Raw genomic sequence first — 21,354 nt, 5'->3', positions numbered from 1 at the left:
GACCTGATAGCTTGTCCTGGAATTGGCCGTGTTTATGGGGAAACACCACAACAAAATACCACAAAATCGACACAAACACGCCACGAAAACCCTTCCTCCTCCGAGATGATTTTCTGTAACTTATTTCAATATTAGATAAGATACAAGATACCCTGCTTCGGTATAGCCCCTGGTGCATTAGTCGCATTCCCAAGGCGTTTTCTAGGTTTGAAACGTCTGTGTTCTGCTTGTCTATTATTTGGGAGCCATTTTCCTTTCTAAAGCACAGTATGTAAACCGACGCGAGACCAATGTAAACCTGTTGCTTCTAGGGAGAAGGTCTAAATACAGTTTTTAAAGAAAGGGTGGGGTCATTTGTAGAATATTTTGTCTCTCCAGTATATCATATCCGACAACCATAGCGAGTTTTGATCCTGATCGGAATGAGATATTGGTAAACTAACAGCCTCCTGAGCGCAGATTAAGTCTAGTCTAGATTGTCTATATAGGCCGTTGATTGATTATGGCTGTTCCCTTCCGCAGTTGTTGTAGAAGCAGTGGTGTAATTCATCAAGTTTTTTAAATACGAATATACCTCGAGTACGCCCCTACTCCTCCCCCGGCCCGAGGCTTTGAGAGTTAATAGAACGGGAGATTGTGTAAAATAATTTTGTAAATGTATGGAATCGGTTTTAATCCCACCGAGATATCTTCAATCTAAGGGTCCGTGCATGGCTAGGCGCTGTATGCCTGGATTGCTTCGTTGTAGAATTTATAGCCTGTCTAGGTCGGTAATTGCATATCGGTCGCCCCGTGTAACAATCAAAAAGGTTTGGTCGTTGGCCACCACGATCTTATTTATCGTCATAAACCACGAGACAACTGTAAACTCTATTCAAGCTTAATCAGAGTAGAATCTGACTAAGCTCGTTTGCTCTGGAACTCAATATTAACATTGGAACGTTTCTACATAAAATGCGGGTTTCCTCCTGATAAAATATGGTTTCGGGACAACACTTGCATCGATCTAGATATCAACTTCGGACTGGGATTAAGTCCCCAAAGTGGTTCAAAAAAAACTCGGATATATCTAACTATCAGCGCGTAAACAAGCATGCTACTCCAAGCCAGGTCAGCCGGGGAACCAAAAATCCTATCGAGTTTCATAGATATGCGATGTCTTGTAAGTCACTGATCTCGCCCGCCGAGTAGAAGTTTGAATGGCCTTAACATAAAATTCCGTTTGTCTATGAGGTGTAAGATTATGGAAAATGTTTTTTCATATATTCCACCCATCTGTAATTTCACGCTTCACACTTACCGCTTAGTTCCAAAATTAATTGTACGCTACGAATCAGCCCGGTCGACTTGCGCTAGCCCATGACTTCCCAACCACAAAACCCACAAACACAGTTAAAACTCGAAGTACTCCCGTGGTTAACAGCCACCCTCTGGAATCATTAATTTAAAAAGAGATTATTAGAATTTCACATCATAATATTCGTTTAAAATCCGTCTTTTTCAGGGAACTCAACCCTTTGAGTTTTTTCCCGTCCGAGTTCAACGGTTCCCAGCTAATCACCGGACCCGGGTCGAATGCCGTCATGCTATCCAGGTCGCCGTTAACCAAAAAAGCCCCGCCTGCGCACAAGCCTTACCCATCCAGAAAGAGAGAGAACCTCGGACAAACCAAGAAGCAAAAACAAACGGAATTCCTTAGCTATTACACCAGCAAATGACAAAGATATCATCGCGCTTTCCCCAAGACCTTGATAAAAACCTTTTTTTTCTTTCGTTCCACTTCCCTTTTACCGCAAGAGCGCCACTGCTGCATATCGCCAAGGTCGAGAAGGAGATATGACGTTTTACCCCTCTTATCAGTTCCAATTTTACACCCCCGCGGAAGGGCATCGAAAGCCGATGTGAAGGGGAAGGATTTGGAAAAGAGAAAGGGAAAAAAAAAAGAAGGGAAGTTAGCTACGGGCCATCGAGTCCTCCCAGGGCTAAGCTATAAAATGGTAGCTGGCGCGCACACGGTCTTTTGCCCTTCTCATCATTAGTTTACGTAAAGTCGCAGCAGCAGCAGCACAGCTTATTTCCAACGTCACCTCAACACAAATATAAGCTTAACACGACCTCGTTCTGAGAATCTTATCGAACATCTGAACTCTGAAATTCATACACCCTCAACCTTTAAAAATGTCTACCGTTGAACCATCCAGCCACGGCCGCGGAGGTATGCTTCGCCGATAAATTTCTTTCTTTCTTTCTTTCCTTTGAAGTCGAAATCTAACCGTTGTTACTGTCCAGGCGCCGGCAACATCGCCCCAGACACCACAGAATATGCCGACGGCGGTATCGTCCGCGCCGCAGCTCCATCGGGAACTTACACCACCGGCCGCGGAGGCGGTGGTAACGTCGGACACAGCGAGGGCACTGCCGAAGGCCTCGATATCATTCCTGAAAATGCACAACGTGAACAACCACGCCCATCCCATGGACACGGAATTTCTACCGGGGTATGTTGATACTCGCCTTTACTCCGAATCAAAAACGGACTTGGATTGCTAATGTATATAATTTCTAGCGAGGCGGTGGTGGTAATATCGTCACTTCAGAGGGAGAGGAGGAACATAAAGGTCTCACGGAAAGAATCAAGGACAAAATCTTCCCCAGCCACAAGTGAAGGCTTCGATTGTCTTTAGCTCAAGGGATGGATCAGACCACTGGGGTTGGGCTTCTATTTTTTAAATTGTCATGAGAATTCCTTTCATTCCTTCTTTTTGTCACCTATTTCTTTGTTTTACCGGGAGTTTTGATCAGCGATACCCGGGGATACCGTAAAGAACCGTTGTCCCCCCACTACTTTCATTGAATGGTTGGAAGGTCCATAATGCTTTTTCATAGAAAGATTAATAAATCCGAAAGGGGACTGCTATACCCAGGATGTCATTCCTATCTCCACTTTGATATTCTCTCGAATTTCAACTCCCAAGTGTTGCGGGAAGAATACATAAGTACATACGGTCTCGCAACCGGTAGAAGTACTTACAAACCCACACCCCCTCCCACGGGATGTCGAAATACATACCTACCTACATCTCCCACACCTTCTTTGGCAAAACCAAAGCACTTCTATCATTCCGCTTATAAAACTCCACGAGCTACGAGCCCAAAAAGACGACATTAGCAATCCTCCTCACGCAATCATGTAAAAAAATCACACAACTTAATACCAAGAGTACCAAGCCAAAAAGAGAGAGGAAAGAGGAGAAAGTAACTCACCGCGACAGCCGTCTTCTCCGGCGCATCCTCGTGTAAAAAATGTCCGACCTCCGGTAACACCAAAAGCTGATACTTCCCCTGCATCTGCCCGATAATCAACTCCTTATCCAACCGATCCGTCCCCGCCAACATTAACAATTTCCCCCCCTTGGCCTCCAAAAACTTCCTACTCAACCCAACAAACCAATCCTGCCAGAACGGCTGAGTCTTCGCAAGATCCGTCCTCCACCGCCACGGTCTACTATTCGAGACCGCACCGGTAGCAGTAGAAGGGGTATCGCCACTTCCTACAGAGCTGCTATAATCATATAGTAAGGCTGGAACAGAAACCCTAGCGCTCCTACCATTCCTTATCGTCCGACTCCGAACGTGCCATTCGATCCCCTGATTTAAACTCGTAAACCCCGTCGGTCGTGACAATAGATAACTCTGCATACTCTGCAGTGCATCCATCGCACTCCCTTCTACCACATCCAAAACCGCATATCCGAGTAACTTGTCCCCCAACAACCCACGTTTGGCTAAATCGGTAATAACCGCGCCACCAAGACTATGTCCGACGAGGATTATGGGAGGTAAGGATTCCCAACGTAGTTGTTCTTGAGCTGCCAGAAGAGCTTCGTATAGATCGGTGGAGAGTGTGGATAAGCTGAAATCTTGGTCGTCGGAGGTACTGGTTCCCCCGTGACCTCTGGCGTCGAAGGAGAAGATACCGGCTTCCGGGTTGATTTTGCGGATTTCGGAGGCTAGGGCTGCGAAGGAGAGGCCCGAGGATCCCGCGCCGTGGTGGGTGACGAATAATGGACCCGAACCGGTGGTTGGAGTGTAATAGGCGTTAAAGTGGGATGTTGGGTTGGAAGATGGGGTCAAGTGGAGGTTTTCGGAGAAGTGATGGTTCCAGGGGATCGGTTCTAGATTATTTCGTCGACGGGCAGTTCTAGAAGGATTGGATTAAATATATATCCTTCAATTAGTCATCGACCTCTACAACAATACAAAGGTAGTATTTGTGCGGTAAAAAATAGCCCATACCATAAACCATGGCGCGTGACAGGGAATTTCGTGAACGAAACTTTCAAAGGTGAAGAGAGAAAAAAGGGCAGGCACACACAGTTCCGGTCTAGAAGGCGGGGCTATAATTGTAGAAGTAGACGAAGCACTCGAAGCCGACGAAGAGTCGTCAAGAACCCCTTCGTGATATTCATCATTCTCGCCATAACCGTCGGGCACGTCGTCTTGGTCTTCGATGTCCAGCTCTTCGAGATCTTCGGGTAGGGCGCCCAACGGAGGGGGGGCATTGCGGGTAGTTTGGCAAGCTTGGCCTTGAAGAAGTCTCTCCCCAAGGCGCTCATCATGTACGACTTGACATATTCTTCTTAAAAAGGGATCGGTGGCAGTTTAAATCGAAGGGAGCCCGGCAAGGGATGGGCTTGTGGAAAGCTCGAGGTGGCCAGGGCGCTTAAGTTCTGGATGGGCGCAATGTCAGACCAGGTGTTTCCGAGTTGTTGGGTATTTTGCGTTGATGTCATAATTGCAACAACCTGCAGCTTGTGCAACACACCGAGGACTGGTTTATATTATATTGATTTTGATATTGTCATGAACCCTCTTAGTCTTGATAATAAGAGTAATTTACACACATAAAAGCTATTCAATACACTCGAGAATCGTATAATAGTTCCCAAACACGTTAGGCCCGTCATAGGCATCGCCAGCCAAAATGAATAACACGAAAGAAACAGATATGCACTTTTAATAATCGTCCGTACCGTATCGAACCGAGTTATAATCTAAACCCTGCTCGTAGACTGCCCTTCTTCGTCGGCCTGCTCTTTAACCTTCGGTTCACCAAGGAACATATACTGTTGAAAATACAATCAGTCTGATTCATAAGATTCTTTACTGCGAGGAGAAGAATAACATACCGAAGGAATCACGGACAAAATACTAAACACGCCCAAAGCAAACATCATAGGACCCCATCCGACTTTGTGTCTCATAAATCCAGCTGCATTTTTCCTAAAGTTAGCACCTCGTCGAACCAAAACTCTCGAAATATATAATCTAAAGACCCCGACGTCGGTGGACTTACACCAAAGCGGCCCAACCGTAGTCCCAGCAGCATACGCAAAATTCCCCAACCCGTAACTCTGCGCGAAAGCCCCGTACGGTCCAAAAACCCCGGGCTTCTCCTTCTCAATCTGTTCGACCACCAAACTCATCTCCGTATAAGTCGGCACGAATACCAAACAATGTGCCAACCCGACTCCCAACAACAAAACCCACAACATGGCTTGATAGGCAACCGATGGTCCTGTTGCGAATCCGCATAAGAAAACAACGATGCCGCTAGCTATCAATCCTGTAACCACACACGGTCTGGCACCGATTCGATCGCTCAGGCGGCCGGCGTAAGTTGAGAAAAAGTCTCCGAATACGACGAGGGCGAAGCAGAGTCCCGCGAGGGTGGAGGTGTATCCGAAAACTTCCTTCGTGTGGAGCGGCAGTACGGTTTCAAAGCTGGTCATGATGATCGCTTCGACGAATGAGATGAAAACGGCGGTGACAAGTCGTGGAGAACTCATAAGCGTAATGAGCGGGTGAGCGTGTACTTGAATGTCGAAATTTGGACCATCGGCGGGATTCGGAGGAAGTAGCGGTCTGGAGGGGTCGTTCGGGTCGGTTTCCTGGAGAATCCATTTGACGGCGTCTTTCTTTTCGATGATGAGAATTCGTAAAACTATATCGAAAACCACCATAACAACCATGCTAAGGAAAACAGCATCGTATCCGAATCTATCGTAGATGAAACCTGATAACGACGGTGCTCCGACGAATCCAACACTCATGGAGGCTCTGATCACCCAAATGGTTAGCTAGGAATCAACGTATTTAAATCATCCGGATCCGTAACTTACGCGAGGAGTCCGAGACTCTCCCCTGCGTTAGAGCTGCCAACGGTATCGATCACCAGCGCCAACCCAACGCTCCAAATGCACGCCGTCGCAAGACCCTGAATGAACCTGGCCAGACACAAGAACTGAACCATGGTTCCAAACCACAACATCAGTGTGCCGGTGAGCAGTAAGACCAGGCCGGCCATCAATGGGTACCAGCGGTTCCGATAGTGATCTAGGGAGGACAACCAAATGTCAGCAAAGCTCCAATGTTCTTCAGATATCACGATATCACTACGTACCAGCAAGCCATCCAAAGGCGGCTACGAACCGAGCTAGTTAGCTAATAAAACCTTCCACGAAGAGACCCGGTATATCGAGAACATACGTGAACCTAACGAGAAACCCAATCCGTAAACCGCCAACAGTACCGCAAGCCATCCCTGGACTATATACAGCCCCGATTAGCACCATCCCTTCCAAACATCCAATATGCATGGTAAATACCTTGATCCTCAGGAACACCGGATCTCTTCTCCAACGTAAACGGGAAAACCCTACACCACAAAATCCGGTCAATCGCCATTCCGATCGCTTAAACGCCAGTTCAAAAGTAACTAGCTTTTCATATAACAGCTTTCGGGATTTCAACATACGGCACTGTAAAAGCAACACAGGTCAGCCAATCCGCCCTCTCAAGAAAAGGAACAATTCTAACATCTACTCACCGATACACCCGTAAAGCAAAACGTCCACAAATATTGCAAAACAAACGCTAAAGACGATAAATCCATCGGACGACCTAAACTTCCAAAACAACGGCGGCGCATCTTGCTGCCCCATCTTGTCGATTTTCTTGTTAAAACCCCAAAAAGAATATTTCGAAGAAAAAAGAGAAGACGAAGAGGGAATAAGAGGAGGATAATAATGAAAAAAACTAGAGACCGATATACCAGCCAGCTTGATTTAGGCGGCAGGGGAAAAAAGAGATGGGTTACTTCTCGGGGCGGGCGCTCCAGCCAAACCCGAGAAAAAGGTGACTTTTAGGCTTGTGTATGTAGTTTCTGGTTTTGGCGTTGTTCCCGCTAACAAGGGGGGAAGCGGGAATATGATAAAGAAAGAGAGGCGCGCTAGGTCGAAATGGAATATTGATTCCGTGGCCAATGCGTTTCGTCGAGGTCGTTAATTCTGATATCTCCAGCTCGCTCGGAAAATATGCGAGGGCAAAGATATCGTATATGCCAGCGGGTCGTAAAAGGTTGCGAATGGGAGTACAAATAACGAAAATAGCTACGGAGATATAAAACGTAAACTCGCTATATCTATTCCTTCAAAAACCAGTAATAAGAAATAATGGATTCTCGGAGAAAAAAAGTAAATTAAGCCAGCCCCAGCGATCGAGAATCGAATCGAGCTCTCTCAAGCAAATCAACATCCGTCCACCAAAGAAGTGCCGAATATCAAGCAACCAAATCGAGTCGAAGAAAAAAAGAAAAATAACGAAAGGGGAACATAGCACCCTTGCGCAATTGCTTGCCAATCCCGCCCGAGAAGGCTGGCAACCTTTGGGCATAGCTGGGCAGCTTTTGTTAGAAAGGAAAGTGATCGTCCACAACCTGTAACTATCGCCGTACGATCCGATTTTTATAAAAAAAAATACGGCGACGGGGGAATTTAAAAAACAAAGGTCAGACAAGGACAACTCGTGTCTCGGGAACCGTGTAGCTAGATGGGATAAAATGGATTGAAGGAATAAGAATTAACTAGAAGAATCTGAGCAGGGTCTACTGTATTTCAATCCCTTAACTTTTAATCCGCCATCTCAGGAGCCGATAATACGTATACTCAACCTGCAAATGAAGATCAATGCGAAGGCCTTGAAAAAAAGAGATCGTACACTAATGCACATCCATATTCTCAATTAGCGCACGCTGCAACCCCTCACACCCAATCCCCACGAATCAAATCATTCCATCAAACCACAACCATCCGAAGTCAATCACCCTGCAGATGACGAAGGGTCGGTCATCGGTCGGTCACTACGAGCTAAGCTTCAGCTTTTAGAGCCTGGACCCACACGGCATACAGCACATTTCACAGGAAAGAGCCGAAACCCCTGCTCCGGATCTTAGAACTACCCCCCCAGCAGCAGCAGGCAAGGCAACATGCGGTCTTTGATTACCGATTCGGTCGCTTGCAGGAGGAGGAATGGACATGACTGGGGATGGGTGGCCAGATTCATGCCTTATCAATTGAACTCGCTTACGATTACTTCCCTCAGTGCTTTTTTTCTGCCTGCCGGGAAATTTTTTTTTTTTTTTTCAAGACCATTCTCAAGAAGAGGAATTGGAAAAGGCCTGAGGATCCTCCATTCTACAAATGGTTTCAAGACGAATGTAGAAGGTTATAATTCAGGCGAACAGAAAAAAAAAAAAAAAATCCGTTGATATTGAGCTCTTAAGAATATTTATATAACACCACCGTTTAATCCTTTTTCCTACTCCTGCTTCAGCCTGCTTTATTCTGAAAAGTGCTTACAGCTATGTCTGGGATGTTAGCTTCCGCATATAAATTTTATCTCCCAAACCCGAATCCGAGTCCTAATTGGTACTCAAAGAATGTAGCAAGCAGACTCGTGGCCATCCGGCTCGTGAACTGAAAAAATCACAGAGGCGTAAGCCGTTGTGATCACAAGACAGACCAATTCCTCTTCGCAAACATTAAATTTTCTCGGGAAGGAACGAGATGTATTCTGAATCAATGCAACGAGGGTGTGAACATCAACCGTCAGTAGTAACCCACTAGAATGGGACATTTACAAGACACCTGCACGGAATTTTTAATCGTTAGCTACCTATGCCGTGCATGCATCCCGCTAAGAAGCTAGCTAACTAGACGAGAAGTTTATTACAAACGGAGAACGAGAATCCCAGGTTACGCATGTATAATCTTAACGTAATAGATAAGGTCAGTACGTCCTATGACACCTCCCAGCCAGGCATCCTCGAACAACTAACTCTACATATACACGTACACATCTACAATTCTACTTCACGTATAAAAAAATTTACCGAGTTCCACATAAAACTGATATCACATTCGCCTGCATCCCCTCCTTCTATCGCCAGCTAAGATACATGACAAAAAAGACCCCTCTAACTCCGAATATCATGCGCCGGAAAATAGAGTCTTCGATATGCGAATGCGAAAAAATCTAGGCATTAAAACAGACATCGCTTTTGTAATATACCTCCCTTCTAATAACCATGGTAATAATAAAGTTGGGGCGTGTGAAGATATGAACAACGAACAATAATATTAAAGAATAAACATCTTGTAATGCAAATGAACGTCATTCCGGGTTTGCATATACCCGGTGCCCGTAATGAAAAGGGAGGGGTAACGCCGTATGTATGCCGCTTGGATGTAATGTCTATTTTCGTTTCGCAGAATAATAAAACGATAGCAGACGATGCAGAGGAATGAAAAACCCCTCCGAACGACGTAGGACGCAAATGTGTATGCCACGGGTGTTAAAGTTATGACGAAAAAAAAAGTGTGGAATAGGGCGCTCAAGACGATCTCTTCTTTCCACTAGAAGATGGCGCCTTACCCTTTTGCGAAGCGGACTTTGGTGGAGGAGTTGGCTCGGGCGTTTCGGACACCAACCTCGATCGCTGTCGTTTCTTTGGACGAGAATCGTTCTCTGCCGTCTCGTGGCCACCCTCAGCCTGGTCACTCGAGGGAGCTTTTGCGGAACGGCGGAATGGTGGTGTCATCGTACGTGTCGAGGCCTCTGCGTTTTGTTTCGCAACAGAGGGGCTGCTGGACTCGGTGCGTTCGATCATACGTTTCCGCTTGCTCTTGAGAAGTGTCGTTCGTATCCTCAGAGCCAGGGGAGGCGACAGACTTTGGCTTGGTTTGTTGGTTCGAAACGGAGGAACTGAATTCGGCACTTGGACGCTTCCTCTTACCAGGTCGCCTTATAGGTTCATCGTCATCATCGTCCTTAGGTGCAGCAGGAGGGGATGCGGCGGTCTTAGCATCGGCTTCCTTGACACCCTTGGCTTCATCAACGGCGGTGTCCTTCTTTTGTTTCTTCGTAGCAGCGGCGGATGTATCAGTATCATCGAGCTTTCGCTTGCCAGACCTGTCCTTATTCAGAGGACTTGCTTGGGGTCTTGATCTCGTAAGGCGTCGTTTGGTTCCAGTTCGTTCTTCTTCGGCTTCTCGGGTCCCAGATTCCTCGCTTCCCTTGACGGAAGTATCCTTAGTTTCTGGACTCGCTTTGGACTGTGATCTCGTGAGCCGTCGTCCGGTGCTAACTTGTTCTCCTTCAGTTTCCCGAGTCGCGGAATCTTCCTCCTTTCGCTTCTTAGCTGGTACGCCGGCGCCGGTGTACTCTTCGTCCGCCTTGCGCTTTTTCGATGAACTGGCTTCCTCGAGAGCCTTCTTAAAAAAGGTTTCCAAAGTATCGTCCGGCTTCGCATTATCCGATACATCCTCTGCTTTCTTAACCGCCTCCTTTTCATCAACAGAACCAACTTGCCTTTCTCCGCCATCAATATCCTTCTCCTTAGTACTCTCCTTCCCAGATTCCAGCTTCCCAGCAACCTTCGAACGCGAAGACCTCTAACCCTCAGCATTGAAAATCTGCTTAACAAGCGCATTCTTCACAAAGTCCGCAATCTCCTCTCCTTGCTCTCCACTGACACTAGCATCCAACATCAACTTCGTCTTCGCCAATTGGTCAATATTCTCCTCGATCGTCCCCTGAGCGATAATGCGAATTACATGGACATCTCTCGTCTGTCCAATACGCCAAGCTCTATCCTCGGCTTGCAAATCGTCAAACGGATTGAACGAAGCATCGAAAATGACAACCTTGTTGGCAGCCGCCAAGTTCAAACCCACACCGCCAGCTTTAGTCGAAAGTAAGAATGCCGTGATATCCTTCTCTTCTTCAAACTGATCAATCAACTCCTGTCGAAGGGCGACATTCGTGCTTCCGTCCAAACGTAAAAATGGCATCTCGATAGTCCCCAATACCTTCTCGAGGATGTCCAGCACCATCGTAAACTGTGAGAAAACAAGAACACGATCGCCGTTTTCTCTGGCTTTCAGCAAGATATCTTTTAACGCCAAAACCTTCGCCGAATCCATCCATTCCTCGTTCTGAAGCTTGAAGCTCTTCAACGTCGTTGGGTGGTCCTTGCAGAGTTTGTCCAATTCGTAATCGTTATACTGCAGCATCTCTTCCTCAATGACATTAACATCGTGCTCCTCCGTATCGTACTGCGGCTCCTTTTTAATCGCTCTCGCCATCTTGCGGACGGTGGCATCGGTGTAAAATCTCCTCGACAACATCGGATGAATGGCTGCTTGTCTGAGCCTCATCAACAAACCGGTTTTCGTGATGGGTTTGGTGCCATCATCGTTAGTGGCCGTAGCTAGGGCGGAGTCAACGGTCTTTTGATAAACTTCTGCTTGGGCAGGGGTAAGTTCGACCTCGGTGACATGCTGGAATTTCTTGGGGAGATCGTGGAGGACTTGGATCTTCTTCCGTCTGAGGACAAAAGGCGTCATCATCGCTTTAGCTCGCTTGACTCGTTCGAGAGAAAGCAACTTGCTAGCAGCAGAGACATTATCCGAAGTCTTCGCCTTGTACTTGAAAATAGCATTCAAATGCTCGTACTTGTTCTCAAATAGGACGGGGAGGATAAAAGCCAGCAAGTTCATCAGCTCCTGCAGATTGTTTTGCAACGGTGTTCCAGTCAACAAGATACGGCTCTGGACGTGTAGCCGTGACAAACTAACCGCACGGTCCGAGGTATTGTTCTTCAGCTGATGCCCTTCGTCGAAAATAGCTACATCATAGGACCACTTGCGAAGAAAACCTTGGTCGATCTTGTTGTTTCGACTCGTGCCTTGGAACATGTTGTACGTGGTGATGATGACGTTGAAATCGGGGTTCTCGTCGAGAGCATCTCGCATCTGCTGTCGTTCTTCGAGGCTGCCGTAGTATGGTTCGACCTTCAAGGTCGGACAGAATCGCTGGAACTCACGCAGCCAGTTTTCGAGTGTGGAGGGCGGGACGACGACGATATGAGGGCCCTCAACGCCCTTTTCGAGAAGCAGAGCAAGAAAGCCGATGACCTGGCACGTCTTGCCCAAACCCATTTCATCTGCGAGGATGCACCCAAGTCCCAGTTCGTGCAGCAGCTCCAACCATCTGACCCCCAAAACCTGGTACGGCTTCAGTTGGATATCTTCTGCCATCAGTTTTGGCTGACCGCTCATCAGCCCCTGCATCCCCTGCGACAACCCAGAATGTCCCGGTCTCGGGCTCCCACTCTCCCCAGGAACAACAATGTCGAGTCCCTCGGCGGAACTCTCGCCCCTCTCAACCTCCCAGCCCTTCATGCCGTCGGTGATCTTATCGCCGAGGGCCTTGCACTCCTTGAGGAGTGCGTCGACCGCCATGAAACCTTCCCAGGTTTCGATACATTGGTCGGCGACCTTGTCGCCAATGTTCTTTGGCTTGGCATTTTTGCCCCGTCCCTTGATGATGTTGGGATTGACGACTTCCCGGATATCGTCGACACAGGAGAATGGTCGGTGCGAGAGAATCACCTCGGCCGTCTCCTCATCCGTGAAGGAGAGGTCGACGAGCCCGGCAACATCGGTGGAATTGATGAAGCCGAGCATGTCGACCTCAGCCTTCGTGGGGCCCGACACGCAAACATCTTCCTCCTCCTCCGGAGCATCCTCGTCGGATGACACAAGGTCAACCGTCTCAGGCTCCTCGGGAGACTGCGTCCTCTGGAGCTTCTTGCCCTGGACAAGGCGTCTCCGAGGCTTGGGAGCCAAGGAGCTGCCCTCGCTGGGCGTCGGCGGGGACTGGGCAGCCGGCTTGGATGGCGATGGGGGCAGCGGCTGGGTGGCGATGTGGGAGAACTTCTCCCGGATGGTCTTCGTTGGGACCCGCTGGGTGTTCCTCTTCGCCTTGGCCGGAACCTCCTTGTCATCGTCCAGGACGATGACATTGGGAGGGTTGCGCGGCACGCTCGCAAGGTGTTGGAGGGCCCGGTCGTAAGACCCCCTGGTCTTGATGAGGGCCTCGACAGCCTCATTCACCCCGAGCCAGGGGTATACCCGAAGAATCTTCGGGACGACGGCGGCGGGCTCTTGGCCCCATTCGACCAACTGCTGCCTCTGGAGGGCCCCCTTGGCCCTCTTGTAGTCGTGGTTGCTGTCTTTAACGGTCTTCACGATCCGCTGAATCCCCTGCTCGGGGAATTCGCGCTTGAGTCGTTCCACGAGGCCGCCGTCCTCGGACAAGTCGATGACCGCACTCGGTCGAGGGGCCGAGGGGCCGCGCTGGGGGCCGGCGGGACGGGATTGAGCCTTTGCGTGGCTCGCCTTCATCTTTGCCAGGTCCGCGGCCGCCTGGGACCAATTGGGAGCTTTGGTGGCAGCCGAGTAAGCGAACTGACCGGCAAAGCTCCGCATGTTGGCCACCGGGTCGGCACGCTGGACCGGCGACTCAGACACACGCGGGCTCGCCTTTGGCCTCGACTGGTAAAAAGCCGTCGCCGATGTGTTGGTGGCCGATTTGGCCTCCTCGTCCTCTGAGGAGGACCCTGCGTAGGGTACCTCCATGTCGCTGTTGAGGTTGACTCTCACCACGTACGGTGGCTTGGTGGGGGGCGTCGGGGTCGAGATCGAAAGATCTCGAGGGGCAGGCCGGATCGGTGATTCCTTTACCATGGGAGAACTTGCAGCTACCTGCACGACGGACGGCGAAGGGATGATCTGGGTGGGAGTCCCAATGATCTGGGTCGGTACTGTTTCGTACTGTAAGGCAGCAGTAGGAAGGGGGCCGCCGTTTCTTAGAGGGGCGCCAATGATCTGAGTCGGGATGGTGGAAGGCAGGTCGCTGCGAGGCGGTGTCGAGAGAACCTGTGTTGCAACCAGTTGGGTAGGAATTGTTGCCGGAGACGACATGATGTCGTCGTCAAAGTCCTGGCTAGGAAGACGGTATGTGGGTGGGAGACTGCTGCTTGCAGCTGCCGGTGTCTCATCGCTGAGGAGGCTTTGCATGGTGGGTTCTGCGAACTGCTTAAGTCGCTTAGGGGACCGTCCGTTGGTGTAATCAGAGGAATCCATTGCGATGGCGATGGCAGTAAGAAGGATGGAAGAAAGAGGAGAAGCAAGAGAGTTAGATAGTGGTGATGAGGATGGTTAGGAGAAGGACAGCTGTGAGATGATGAAGGGAGGTGAGGAAGAAGAGAGAGAACAGGGAATGAAGCAATATCAGATGGTAGCTATCATGACCGTTGCACGATCTAGCAGGCCAGAAGGATGGAATGGAGAGATAGCTAGACACTTAGAGAGTATCGTGAAGAGCGTGTCTGACGGCTGAGAGGAGAGGGTGATGATGAAGATAGAAGAGGAGCTGAAGTTTCGTGAAGGCAGGTTGAGGTTGAATTTGAGAGGCCAAAGACGCAGACCCATAGCAACACAACACGCGAATCCCTGTCGGCCGACAACCGCAATTCCAGCCCATCGGGACAGCAATCAGTCCTAATCGGGCAGCGTGTGATACCCCATGCCACACGAAACCACGGGACCTACACGAACTCTACTCCACGACACAACATTTATAGTAGACCTCATAGGCTATAGGCAGTATCACAACCATGGCCACCCGTCGCAACGTCAAGTCCTCATCCGAAGAAAAGTCCGACAATGTCTCCTCTCCCCCACCCGTCCTCCCAAAGGCCATGCAGGCCGAACGTATGAAGAACAACCCCGGTCCCTCCATCCCACGGTATATAACATACACTCCACCCTACCCTCTATTTCTTATAGTCCGCTAACGTGATGTGAAATAAACAGCGAAGTCCTTCTAAAACTCTTCGGCTTCACCGTAGCCATGCTCTTCGGTCCCATAGGCTGCTACTACCTCGCCACGACCTACATCTTCCCCGGCAGCACCGTCCTCGGCGCCTCCATCGCCGCCGTCGTAGCAAACATCGTTTTGGCCCTGTTCGTCCTTGTCGCTATGAAAGAAGACGACGGAGAAGAGACGAAGAAGGACAAGTAGTAGCACTTTTTATCTTTTAGTGTCCCTCGGGTTCAGTTATCTATATATGTCGATGTGTGTGTGTGTGTATATGTATACCCCGTCTCGAGCAAAATTCGGTCCAGATTAATAGCTACGGGAGTTCGGGCGTTCGGACAGCTTCTCTCTATTAGAATTTATCACATGCTTCCGCGGTAGTTTTAAATGGAATTCTCATAACTGCATTATACCATCAATTCGTATATAATACAATCCCCTCTCGATACCGTCGCTCGCACTCGACTAAAACAGATATGCTTTTATATCCTTCAATTGTTCTCAAATAGATGTCATATTACAAATTACCCTCCTCTCTTCGCCCTTCACCGTCACCACCCAATTCCTTCAGAATAAGGGAAGAGGGTTTAATCGTGAGTAGGCATCTCGGTCTTCGCCCTCGTCGCAACAGCATCCTCCGCCCTCCAATGCGAAGTCACAGTCTTCAACTGCGTATAAAACTGCAATCCATGTCTTCCATAGAAGTAGTTCGCATTACCAGCAATCGAAGCCTTATTACCTATTTTCACCAAATTCATCCATATTAGCCGCCAATCCCCTACATCCGAGTAACCAGAAGAAGAGAAGACTTACCAGTAAAAGAAAAGCTCGTCGCCAATGGCACCGGAATCGGCACGTTAATCCCAACCTGTCCGGCCTCGATATCCTTCTGAAACCTCCCGGCGGTGGCCCCACTCTGCGTGAAAACCGCAACTCCATTACCATACTTGTTCCTATTAATCAACTCGATCGCATCCTCCAAAGTCTCCACATTCAAACAAACGAGCACCGGTCCAAAAATCTCCTCCTTGTAACACTCCATCTCGGTCGTAACATTCGACAAAATAGTTGGTCCCACAAAGTTCCCATTGGGGTACTTGGCAGGTCTATAACCCCTCCCGTCCAATAGCAAAGTAGCCCCCTCGTCAACTCCGCTTTGAATCAACTTCTCGATCTTCTCCCGAGCCTGTGGGGAAATAACAGGTCCCAAATCGGCTCCTTCCTCAAACCCACCGTTAACGTTCAACTCGGCAGCTCGCTTCGCAATCTCAGGTAACCACTCCTTAGTCTCCCCGACCATCACCAAAGTCGACAAAGCCATACACCTCTGTCCAGCGGCTCCAAACGCCGCACCGACAATAGCATTGATCGCATGATTCCTATTCGCATCCGGCAAAATAGCAGCATGATTCTTCGCTCCCAAATTCGCCTGAACTCTCTTCCCTTTCTCAGACCCCCTGGTATAAATATAATGACCAGCCTTATCACTCCCCACAAAGCTGATGGCCTTAATCCTCGGCTCATCGATAATAAAATCCACCGTCTTGGCGGATCCGTGAACAACATTCACAACACCGGGCGGGAACCCAGCTTCCTTCGCCAACTCCGCCAGGATCATACAAGCACCCGGATCCCTCTCAGATGGCTTCAAAACAATGGTATTCCCCGTGATAGTAGCAACGGGTAAACACCACAGCGGAATCATAGCCGGGAAATTAAACGGACAAATCGCAGCTACAACACCAAGTGGCTCACGATAACTGCGTGTCTCCATATCCTTGCTGACTTCCAAAACTTCTCCGGTAAGTTGGGTGGTAATACCGCAAGCGGTTTCGGCGACTTGAAGACCGCGGAGGACGTCACCCTTCGCATCACCGAACGTCTTCCCTTGTTCGAGCGTAATGCTGGCGGCAAGACGATCCCAATGTTGTCGGATCAATGCGACGAATTTAAACATAATCTGCTGACGGGCGAGTAAGCTCGTAGCCCTCCAAGCCGGGAAAGCAGCAGCGGCGGCGTCAACAGCAGCCTTGAGTTCCTCGTCAGTAGATTGTGGAACCCGAGTGACCAAATTGTTGGTAGCAGGGTCGTGAAGATCGATCCATTGCGAGGTTTTAGACTCGACGAATTCATTGTTGACAAACCATTTGGTGTTCGCTGGGTTTTCGATCTTGTTGTGCGTCATGGGGTAGTCCGCTGGAACCGTGGCAGCAGCTGCAGGCTGGAAATGCTGCGCGGTGGCGGTCAGACGCCGAACCGCTGTTTGGGTTGCGGATTTCGATAGCGGGGTGGACATCCTGAGGGCGATTGGCGCGCGGGCTGCTTGGACGGTTGGTGTTCGAAGGGAAGTTGCGAGCGAGCGAGAGAGGATGCGTCTCGCTGCCATGGTAAGGGTTTAGGGGGAAATCAATTTGCAAAGGCTTGAATCGAAGGAGGCTGGGGAGCCAAAGGGAGAAGGAATGTCAATTCAACTTGGGGATTTGTGGGGAAGCTAGCTTCCTTAAAAGCTGATGGGTTGGACCGCAAGTAACCGCTTATCCAACAGCTGTGGCACCGAATTGGGGGTGAGCTCTGCGAATACCGCAATTTATTAGTAAAAGTATGCGGAGGAGATGAACCTATAGAGATGTAACAAATACACAAATTCGATTCGGTCAATTTGCCGTCGGTACAATCTAATTTACGTTTTCAAGGTAAGGCTGGCTGGACTCCTTCCGAAGCTTCGATTCGGAACCTGGTTTTGCGTTTGGGAAGCTTGCCACCCTGTCGGACATTTAACGTGGGGCAGCCGAGGCAACGCAAAAAATGCAACATATCGAGATCTAGATCTGATCCGGGCCCCGATCGATAAAGAGAGGAGGACATCGAGAACAGCGCAACCAAACGATCACTTTGAATCCATGGCAAATCTGTGGCAGTGAAGATTCAATGGATCTCCAAAGGTGGTGATAATTTCGTAGCGGCGTGTCATCCATTGGATTAAAGAAGCTGTACGCCATGCTACACCATCACATCTAAAAAAGAACAAAAGCAGTATACGAAAGAGTAAAAGTGAACTATCCTATCAAAGATAACGATACACGATTTGAACTCCGAAAAGTCAGAATAATAATACTAAAACTTTTTTTTGACTAAACAGAGAGCGAGAGCGAGAAGACAGGCAGAGGGAGAGAAGAGTAAAAACGCGAAACCTTCGCATTACAAGAAAGAGAATAATAATAACAAAGGGGTGGTACGTTCTCCTGTCCGGTCGGTCGCTCATTCATAATACTACTAGTGGTTATGGTTATAATATTATTCGTCTAACGAGTAAAGGCCTCCTCCGCTCTTTCATACCCTCTTTTTTCTCATGATGCATTAAAAAAAAAAAAAAAAAAAAAAAAAGATTAAAAAAAAATGCACACAACGCTCGATTACCATCGTCCCCTTTACTCCTTCTTGCTGGCACGTTTGGTAGCCTTTGGCTTCTCAACACCGGTGGCAGAGGCTTCATCGCTGACCTCCTCAACCTTCTGCTTAGCATCCTTGCCGGCATCCTTAGCCTTGGAGGCACCAGCCTTAGCGGCGGGGGCGGCAGCTGGAGCGAAGAGAGCGCTGATGGCACCGATAACAATAGCCAAGACGACGGCAACGACGGCTCCGACGCCACCGGCGAACTCTGGCATGAAGCGGATAGCCTCAACGGGGTCCTTCTTGACGAGGGTGATGAAAAGGTCCAAGTTCTCCTTGATGTACAAGACTGGGTCGGCCTTGAAGTCGAGGTCCTTGGGGCTCTTGGCGGCTGGCTTGGCACCATCGTCCGCATCAGGCTTCGGTTGGCTGGCTTCATCCTCTTCCTTTTCAATGGCCTTCTTGACGTCGAAAGTAGCCTTCTGGAGAGCCTCGGCTTCCTCGACGGAGTGGCCGATGTAGATGTTGTCAAAGAGGATACCATTGCTCATAGTCCAGAGTTCAAAACCGATGGCGCCGATTGGCTCGAAGTTAGATGGGGTCTTGTCCTCGAAGAAGGCGGGGTTCTCAATCTTCCTGGCTTCCCAAACACCCTTGTAGGCTGGGTTGCTCTTCTGAGGACGAACCCATGGGCCCTTGTAAGCCGGGTTGGCCTTCATTGGCTTCGTCCATGGACCGCAACCGGAGGCTTCCTCGCACTTGGGGTTAGGGATGGTCGGTGCGACCCAGTCACCGTCTTCCTCATCAACCCACCCTTCCGGCTTAACGGCTTCCGGATCTGGGATTTCCCTAGGTTCGTTTTCAAGCCAGTCCTCAGGCTTGACAGCTTCCTCGTCAACAATCTCGTATGGAGCATCTTCATCCCAGTCCTCCGGCTTGGTGGCTTCTTCGTCAGGGATCATGGCCTCATCAACCCAGTCAGCCGGCTTCTTGTCATCCGGATCGGAAATTTCCTTTGCCGGCTGAACTGGTGGCTCGAAGCTCTCATGGAGAGTACCGTTCTTGACACGAGTTCCATCGATACGGATCTCGAAGTAGTTGTCCGGCTTGACGATAAGGGTGTAGAGGGTGGTCTGCTTGACGATACGAGCCATCGGAGCGCCCTGGAGGTGCTTCTCTTCGTATTCACCAATCTTTGGGTTCTTGTGGTTGAAGATGAAGTGAACTTTGTTGGTACCACCGCACTTGTCGGGTCCGAACATGATGACGTAGGGAGAGGTGTTGGAGAACTCCTCGCTATGGAGCTCGCTCCTCTCGCGCAAGAGCTTCAAGTAAGCTCCACCGCATTCGAGTCCCTCTGTGATGACGAGTTAGTAGCTGTTATCGGTGAGGGAGAGGAGATTCGTCCATACCCTGCAGCTTGACCTCATACTGAACGACGATACCTTGGCCCTTGGGATCGATTGGCTTCTTAAACTTGGCGGAAATAGCGTGATGGGCGGCCTTGTCCTTGACGACTGTAAAACACGACGTTGTCAGCTACCCGGTGGTTGTAGATATCTAGTGGGGTACGTACCGAGACCCTTATCTCCGATGATACCCTGAAGGACGTACGGTTCCTCGTGGCCCCAGTTACCAACATAGGCCCACTCTTCCTCACCGGTGTTACCCTTCTTGGCGTGACTTGGAGTCCATCTCGATTTCCAGTCATCGGTGAATTGTTCCCAGAATGGACCTTTGGCGGGGGTTGGCTGGGTAGGATGTTAGTACGGATTAAGAGACACGTGGAAGGTACCATCGCAGGACGCGACAGCCAGCAAACTTACAGTGAACGTCGGCTTTTTTATGGAAGCGGTGGTCGAGGTAGAGGTGGATGTGGTCGAGGACGACTCAACGGCATCATCCTCAAGCTCGTCAGCAACAGCGTTGCCCAAGAAAGCCGCCAAGGGCAGCAAAGCAGCGGTAGCCGCGTTTGTGATACGCATTTTGGAACGATTCCAGATCCTGTGATGGCAGACAACGGATTGCGAGGGTTTCAGTTAGTACGGGTCAACCGGTGGAGGTAATTGATGGGAGATGCAGCGGAGGTGATGCAATGTGAATGTGGGTGGACGGGTGGGATGTGTGGTGGTTGTGATCAAGCAGATTTACACGTACAGACACCAGACAGCAAGAGTAAAACCAAGGTATATTATGCGGACTTCGACTTCAACTTCGACCGATAGCGACAAAAGGACAAAGACAGAGTAAGAGGAGGATGAGAAGAAGATGAGGGGAGAGAAAAAGAAGAAGAAAGTGCGGTTTATAATTTATTTGAAGTTTCCCTGCTCGTGTGGTCGAGCTTCTGTTTGCGGGAAATTGACAGGTTGGCCAAAAGACCGAGAGGCACGACCGGAGGTACAGGACAAGACCAAGACACCCCGGAGGCCAGGACAAGACTGGGTAAGTCTGGGTGAGACTCAAGGTCCCCACAATCCGAGTTAAGCGTCGGCGCAAATCGGTAAGGTAAGGCACGTTGCAATTATCCGTATGATGCTTCGCCCGACTCAATTGCACAAAACTGGCTAACAAGGTAGGCGCCTGGCGACGACCGACCGTGGCGGGCTAGACATGGCCCAACAGGTTTCCAACCGACGACAATGTTGGAAGGTGCCTGGAATAAATTCAATTGTTCCAAATGCGAACGTTGAGATTCAAAACCACGATCAATATGGGATAAACAAAAAAAAGAAGTGTCCAGGGTGTCCTTACGCACCGTGAACACTCCTCTAGCACCAAAGCTGGGAGCAATCGTACAAGATCCACTAGCGGCTGTCGTGGGATGAATAAGCTTATTATACGCCATACAAGATCACAACACGACACGCACCAGCCATAGTCATGACTAACCATGTATGC

At 49.3% G+C, this 21,354-nt stretch overlaps 6 protein-coding genes and 1 further gene across 6 annotated transcripts; 2 read left to right on the top strand and 5 right to left on the bottom strand.

Moving 5' to 3' along the window:
- Positions 1–2,178: 2,178 nt before the first annotated feature.
- DFL_007234 (uncharacterized protein) lies at positions 2,179–2,665 on the top strand (the record flags this gene model as incomplete). Its single annotated transcript, XM_067636785.1, has 3 exons — positions 2,179–2,215; positions 2,290–2,498; positions 2,567–2,665. The coding sequence occupies 3 exons, from the start codon at positions 2,179–2,181 to the stop codon at positions 2,663–2,665; spliced, it is 345 nt and encodes a 114-aa protein (XP_067488366.1).
- A 409-nt stretch (positions 2,666–3,074) lies between these two features.
- DFL_007233 lies at positions 3,075–4,793 on the bottom strand.
- A 261-nt stretch (positions 4,794–5,054) lies between these two features.
- Positions 5,055–6,747, bottom strand: DFL_007232 (uncharacterized protein; the record flags this gene model as incomplete). The annotated part of the gene is made up of 7 exons (XM_067636784.1): positions 5,055–5,126; positions 5,190–5,272; positions 5,357–6,120; positions 6,183–6,396; positions 6,464–6,484; positions 6,550–6,609; positions 6,669–6,747. The coding sequence occupies 7 exons, from the start codon at positions 6,745–6,747 to the stop codon at positions 5,055–5,057; spliced, it is 1,293 nt and encodes a 430-aa protein (XP_067488365.1).
- Positions 6,748–9,896: 3,149 nt separating this feature from the next.
- On the bottom strand, positions 9,897–14,330 carry DFL_007231 (uncharacterized protein; the record flags this gene model as incomplete). The annotated part of the gene is made up of 2 exons (XM_067636783.1): positions 9,897–10,793; positions 10,875–14,330. The coding sequence occupies 2 exons, from the start codon at positions 14,328–14,330 to the stop codon at positions 9,897–9,899; spliced, it is 4,353 nt and encodes a 1,450-aa protein (XP_067488364.1).
- A 533-nt stretch (positions 14,331–14,863) lies between these two features.
- On the top strand, positions 14,864–15,270 carry DFL_007230 (uncharacterized protein; the record flags this gene model as incomplete). Its single annotated transcript, XM_067636782.1, has 2 exons — positions 14,864–14,994; positions 15,063–15,270. The coding sequence occupies 2 exons, from the start codon at positions 14,864–14,866 to the stop codon at positions 15,268–15,270; spliced, it is 339 nt and encodes a 112-aa protein (XP_067488363.1).
- Positions 15,271–15,653: 383 nt separating this feature from the next.
- DFL_007229 (uncharacterized protein) lies at positions 15,654–17,452 on the bottom strand (the record flags this gene model as incomplete). The annotated part of the gene is made up of 2 exons (XM_067636780.1): positions 15,654–15,805; positions 15,880–17,452. 2 exons carry the CDS (start codon positions 17,450–17,452, stop codon positions 15,654–15,656), a joined length of 1,725 nt encoding a protein of 574 aa, XP_067488362.1.
- Positions 17,453–18,494: 1,042 nt separating this feature from the next.
- DFL_007228 (uncharacterized protein) lies at positions 18,495–20,441 on the bottom strand (the record flags this gene model as incomplete). The annotated part of the gene is made up of 4 exons (XM_067636779.1): positions 18,495–19,813; positions 19,869–19,973; positions 20,033–20,207; positions 20,283–20,441. The coding sequence occupies 4 exons, from the start codon at positions 20,439–20,441 to the stop codon at positions 18,495–18,497; spliced, it is 1,758 nt and encodes a 585-aa protein (XP_067488361.1).
- Between the last annotated feature and the right edge of the window lie 913 nt (positions 20,442–21,354).

This window comes from Arthrobotrys flagrans (assembly GCF_004000055.1).
Source record: "Arthrobotrys flagrans strain CBS H-5679 chromosome Unknown unitig_8, whole genome shotgun sequence".
NCBI lineage: Eukaryota > Fungi > Ascomycota > Orbiliomycetes > Orbiliales > Orbiliaceae > Arthrobotrys > Arthrobotrys flagrans.
Note: the sequence above shows the minus strand (reverse complement) of the source record. Positions and strands in the feature narration are given on the sequence as shown.